Source organism: Dipteris shenzhenensis, chromosome 1 (genome assembly GCF_047967505.1).
Source record: "Dipteris shenzhenensis isolate YYH24624 ecotype China chromosome 1, Dip_SZ_1.0, whole genome shotgun sequence".
NCBI lineage: Eukaryota > Viridiplantae > Streptophyta > Polypodiopsida > Gleicheniales > Dipteridaceae > Dipteris > Dipteris shenzhenensis.
Genome location: NC_141596.1, coordinates 31,722,122 through 31,727,718, shown reverse-complemented (window position 1 = coordinate 31,727,718; position 5,597 = coordinate 31,722,122). Strand labels below are relative to the sequence as shown.

At 43.7% G+C, this 5,597-nt stretch overlaps 1 protein-coding gene across 1 annotated transcript; it reads right to left on the bottom strand.

The window, feature by feature from the left end:
* Window positions 1-523: 523 nt before the first annotated feature.
* LOC147905704 (pentatricopeptide repeat-containing protein At3g16610-like) lies at window positions 524-3,773 on the bottom strand. Its single transcript, XM_087381321.1, has one exon. It carries the CDS (start codon window positions 3,753-3,755, stop codon window positions 1,194-1,196), a length of 2,562 nt encoding a protein of 853 aa, XP_087237447.1. The 5' UTR covers window positions 3,756-3,773; the 3' UTR covers window positions 524-1,193.
* Between the last annotated feature and the right edge of the window lie 1,824 nt (window positions 3,774-5,597).

Genomic DNA, 5,597 nt, shown 5'->3' with positions numbered 1-5,597 from the left:
CCAAAAACCGGTGAAACCTACTACCAATTGAGAGCTAATTTCATTGGTCCCTCCCCTCCCAAACCCATAGCCACCCCACTGATCCTAGATTCCTTGAAATCTTTGATCATATCCCATTTTGTTTTCCCATCATCTTTCTTTTGTTTTCTCTTTAGCCACCAATACCATTAGTTGAATGCTAGTTTATATTCAACCCATTTTGCTTTTGTTTGGGTGACTACCGCCCAATTATCTTAAGCAAGCATGCCTTCTACAAAAAGCCAATGGAGACCAGATACGTGTTGATGTTTTGTGTCAAACCATGGAACACTAGCCCACCACTTAGTTCACCTTATTTTAGTGAAGAAGTAGCACATTCTTAATGACCTTCAGAGCTGGACCAGGTTATATAAGACGGGAGTTCTTAACGTCAAAGGCAAAGACACATTATTCAAAAATACCACCTAGATGAGCTCATGTCAAGCAATTGCATTATCAAGCAACTGTGTGCTGTACATCTCAGATCATCCAGCTTTTCCTTTGTATATATAGCCATCATCTCATCTTCTCAATCGCTCATGCTGTCTTTCCTCTTCAAGTTTGGATGCAGGACACCTCTTCAAGATGGGCTGCTGAGCTTTAGTCAGGGATTACACAAACATGTAATTTATTGTAGCCTCCCAAGTAGGAAGGAAGGCAAGCTCATGCAGTTCTGATTGATAAGAGTTCATTCAATCTGGTTTGAGCACACCCTCCAAGTTGCAATGAGCTCCTGCAGGAATTTAACTTATTCCATTGATTTTGAATTTCTTTGAAAGATTTCGAAATGGGAGTTTTTTCTGTACAAAAATGTGATGGAAGTGAAATTTCATGATTCCAAGGTTCTCCAAGGTATAAGGGCGCCCCGACCTTATGTTACGAGAAAAATATATACAGTTCATGTGAAGTAATTTTCTATCTTCGAATTATCTCTTAGTTTGAATTCAAGTTTCAGTCAAATTGCTTTGACTCAGATCTAGCAAGCTATGCCGTGGGCTATGGCAGGAGTATGCTAACGAAGTGTTGACAGCACCATGCTTCAACAAAATCGCTCGCTTTCAGCTTCTAGTCTGTAATTTCTACTGGTGCTACGCAGTCCAACTGCCTGCTGCTTCTTCAAACAGGGCTCCCCTTCAATAGGTTGAAGCCTTACAACAAGTTGATGCACATAGCCCTCACACGAATAGAACTGAGGTCACATCCTTCATCAGATCCCAATTCCTCATTTGGGCCAACAACTTGAAAGCATCCTCGAACCTGTCAGCTGCAGCATACATACTTGACAACAAAACATAGAGTGCAGCATTTTGTGGATACATTTCAAACATACGCATGGCAACATGCTCCCCTCGTCTCACATCGTTTTGGAATCTGCAGGCACCCAGCAAGGTCATTAGTGTGATAACAGTTGGTTTGAAGGGCATCCTTTTGAGTAAGTCCTCTGCCTCATCCAACCGTCCAGCCTTTCCAAATAAATCAATCATACAGTTGTAATGCTCAACCACAGGTATGATGCCATAGCCGTGCATTGAGGCAAAGCAGCGAACAGCTTCATCAATGAGACCTGAATGGCTACATGCAGAAAGAATCACCACAAAGGTAGCTTTGTCTGGCCTTACTCCTTGCTGTTCCATGTGATGACAAAACCATAGAGACTCTTCACCATGACCATTCTGAGCATATGCTGCAATCATGGCGTTCCAAGAAGAAGTATTTCTTTTCAGGATTGTGTCAAATACCTTTCGTGCATCCTCTAGGCTGCCACACTTACCATACATGTTGATGATGGCATTCCACACAACAATGTCTGATTGGAATCCTCTGCTCATAATTAGGCTGTGCATGCGCTTACCTGCAGCTAGATCTGTCTCACTTGCACAAGCAGAAAAGATGCTAACAAAAGTGACCTTGTCTGGCATCAAAGCTTCTTGCTGCATTTGCTCGAAAAATTGGAGGGCCAACTTGCCCTCGTCATGCTGGGTGCAGCCTGCAATCATTGCATTCCATGTGACAGCATTTCGCTCAGGCATATTGTTAAAAATCCCCCAAGCATGTTCCAAATGACCACACTTTGAATACATGTTGGCAAGGGCAGTTGCCACAATCACATCTGAGCTGAAACCACTGGCTAAAATGCGCATATGCATCTGCTCACCTTCTCTCAGGGCCGCCTGACTAGCACAAGCATCCAGAATACTGACAAAGGTGACCTTGTCTGCCACCTCTCCTTGCTGCTGCATTTGCTCAAACAGGAGCAATGCCTCCTTGGCTTGCTCATGTTGTGCATACACAGCCATCATGATACTCCATGAAACCATGTTCCTCTCGCACATGCTGTCGAACATATCACGTGCATACTCGATGCTACCACACTTGCCATACATTTTGACAAGAGCAGTCTCCACAACTACTAACTTACTTCTACTGCCCACAATGTGGGCATGGATCTGCTTGCCTGCAGTGAGGGCCGAAAAGCTTGCACATGCATCAACAATGGTGATGAAGGTTACATTGTTTGGAATAACAGCTTCCTGCTGCATTTGCTTAAAAAGTCTAAAGGCCTCCTGGGCCTCCCCATGCTGGGAGTATACTCTAATTATGGCAGTCCAGGAAATGGTGTTTTGCTCAGGCATGCTATCGAATGTTCTCCGTGCACCTTCCAAACTGCCACATTTGCCATACATGTTTAGAAGCGCATTGACAACTACTATGTCTGATTCAAATCCTTCACGCAGGATAAGATTGTGAATCTGCTTTCCTTCTACAAGAGCTGCTTGGCCAGCACATGCAGAAAGAACGCTAATAAACGTGACCTTGTCGGGCATAACCCTTTCCTGCTGCATGTGGTCAAAGAGTTTAAGGGCCTCATTGCCCTGCTCATGTCCAGCATATGCGGCAATCATGGCATTCCACGAAACAAGGTCTCGAATAGGCATTTTGTCAAATGTCCTTCGTGCATCCTCTGTGCTGCTACACTTGCCATACATGCTGACGAGGGCATTTCCCACAAAGACATCAGACTCCAAGTTGTATCTGAATATGAGACAATGGACCAACTTGCCTTCTGCTAGAGATGTCCCACTGCTACATGCACTAACAATAGTGATAAAGGTGAACCTGTCTGGAAAAACCCCTTCACGCTGCATTCGCTCGAAAAATAGAAGGGTATCTTTGCTTTGCCCTTGCTGCATGAACGCCGCCAGCATGACATTCCAGGAGAAAACATTCCGTTTATGTATATCGCCAAACACCCCACGAGCGTCAGCTACAGCTCCGCAGTCGCAGTACATGTGCAAGAGAAGGTTCCCCAAAAATGTATTTTGCTCTAAGCTACGTCTAACAATGTGGTCGTGGACTCGCTTGCCGATAGCCAAGGCCTTCGCATTCCTACACCGTCGCAATAGGGAAGCATATGCAGCAAAATCAACCTCTATATCGGTTCGACGCAGCCCATTCAGCGCGTCTTCCCATGGGAAAAGCCCAGGCGAGCTTTCAGATGAGAAAGCTAGTCCTTTGAGTGCAGTTCCTCTCTGCAGACATGTCTGGGGCTGAGATGTGAAAGGTGGGTTCCTGGCATAAAGCAATTTATTGGCTGCTATCGTCGCAATGAATCGTTGGCGATGATGAGTCAGAGAGATGGGATTCGAAAGCTTGGCTTGGAATAAGAAACCCAACAAGAAAGGTCTGTGCGTGATGAAGACCATGCAAGAGAGTAGTGAATCACCTTCCACAGACATTGAGGGTGTTTAGAGACTAGAAAGCCACCCATGGTGCATTGAATGCATCTTTGGCCTTCCATGATCCTTTAGTATGATGCAGTAGTATGTATACCAACGTGTGATGATGGACTAGTATTTAGCGAGCATGATGGTGTGGTAGTCGTAGTATACTAAGTGTGATGATGCAGTCGTATGTAGTGAGCATGATGATGCAGTAGTATGTATACACATCACCACCATCCTTACCACCTCAATCAAAGTGTTGCAATGCAAACAAGACTTTCTAAGAGGCCGCCCCCATACCCCCCATTGCCAGCGTGCACACCCTCTTGTGTAGCGTGCTATCGAATAGCTTGAAAGTGTTGCTCTCTGTCCCCATATCGTGCTTGAACCCCTCTGCCTGCAAACCAGCAGACCGTTTGTGGAGACTATGTACTTAACGGGTAGACTGTGCTAGGATATCTGTGTGTTGGAGGTGAGGGTAGGAAATCTATGTATAGGCTGTGCTAGAGAAATTTGTGGTGGAGGTGAGGGCAGCATTGATGACGACATAGATGATTAACCTTGAAGTGACTCCCAAACCATCTTCGAAAGGAGGAGCAATAGGGGCAAGGCCGCAAATCACAAGCAATGACGATGACATTTATGACTGACCTTGAAGTGGCCCCTATACCATCTTCGGAAGGAGGAGGAGCAGGGGAAGAGGCCACAAATCATTAGCTATGGATTAAATGCCACTCCCCCTTTGGAAGCTGGTTTGATGGGACCTCCACCAATAAGAAGAATTTCTAAAGGAGTGGTCACGCAAAGATGCATGCACCCATAAGCACCTCTACCCCTCATTTTCACACAGGATGGCAGAGGACCATCCTTGAAGATGGTGGTTTTTTTGCTTGTGATTTATACCTCGACTTCAGTCAACTTGGATCTTGACATAAGGACGTTGTCCAAAGCTTGAAGGATCTCAACTCAGGTCTTCAATTCTATATTCTCCTTTTCCACCTAATCACTATCCATTGTTGCTGCTTCTACTAGGTGCTTTTGGGGCTTGATGTTGTGTTTCTACTTCTTAATTTCCTAGAAGGTTTATTGTTGCAGGAAGTTAAGCACCCCCATTTCCAACTGCCATTGCTTTGGTACTCTTGGAATGGATCATAGGTGGCCTTGAGCCTTTCATTCTCTTTGATGGTCATTTTGGCCTTGAGCTTTGCTGATTCAAAGGGATTAAATTCTCCTAGACATGGTAGAGAACATTGAGGGCCTGGTGGATCACTTGGGCATACTTATAGTAATACCTTTAGATGTCCTTGCTGGTTGAGGCTTTTGCAAACATGCAACATAATTCAATAAGCTACCACCATGAAAGAAGATGTAGGAGACTAGCTTGGAGTTGCTTAGCATCATGGGTAATCTAGGCATTGAATGCATCATCATAAGTAGTCTCAACAAGAAATTTTTCATACCCATGATACAATTTGATGATGTTATCAAGTTGTGTCATAAGTTACAACATTATTTGATAATGGCATTGAATTGTGTCATAACTCATGACATAAATCGATGATGTTAGCAAGTTGTATCATAAGTTATGGCACAACTCAATGCTGCTATCAAGTTATGTCAAACCTTATAACACAACTTGATAACATTATCGAGTTGTGCCATATTTTTGTGTGTAACTTGTTTAATAGTATGTAAATTGCTTTCAATTGATTAGAAAAAAGACATGAATAAGAACATCTTTGGATTATATGATTTTAAAAAAAGGAATATTTTTACTTTGTATGGAATCTCTCGTGTTGGATAAAAATTATATTATGGGTCATTGTCTTCTTCTCAAGCTGTTTAGGCCTATAGTCA

Coding starts and splice junctions, on each gene's coding strand:
- LOC147905704 (XM_087381321.1), bottom strand. CDS start 3,755: ATGTCTGTGGAAGGTGATTCACTACTCTCTTGCATGGTCTTCATCACG.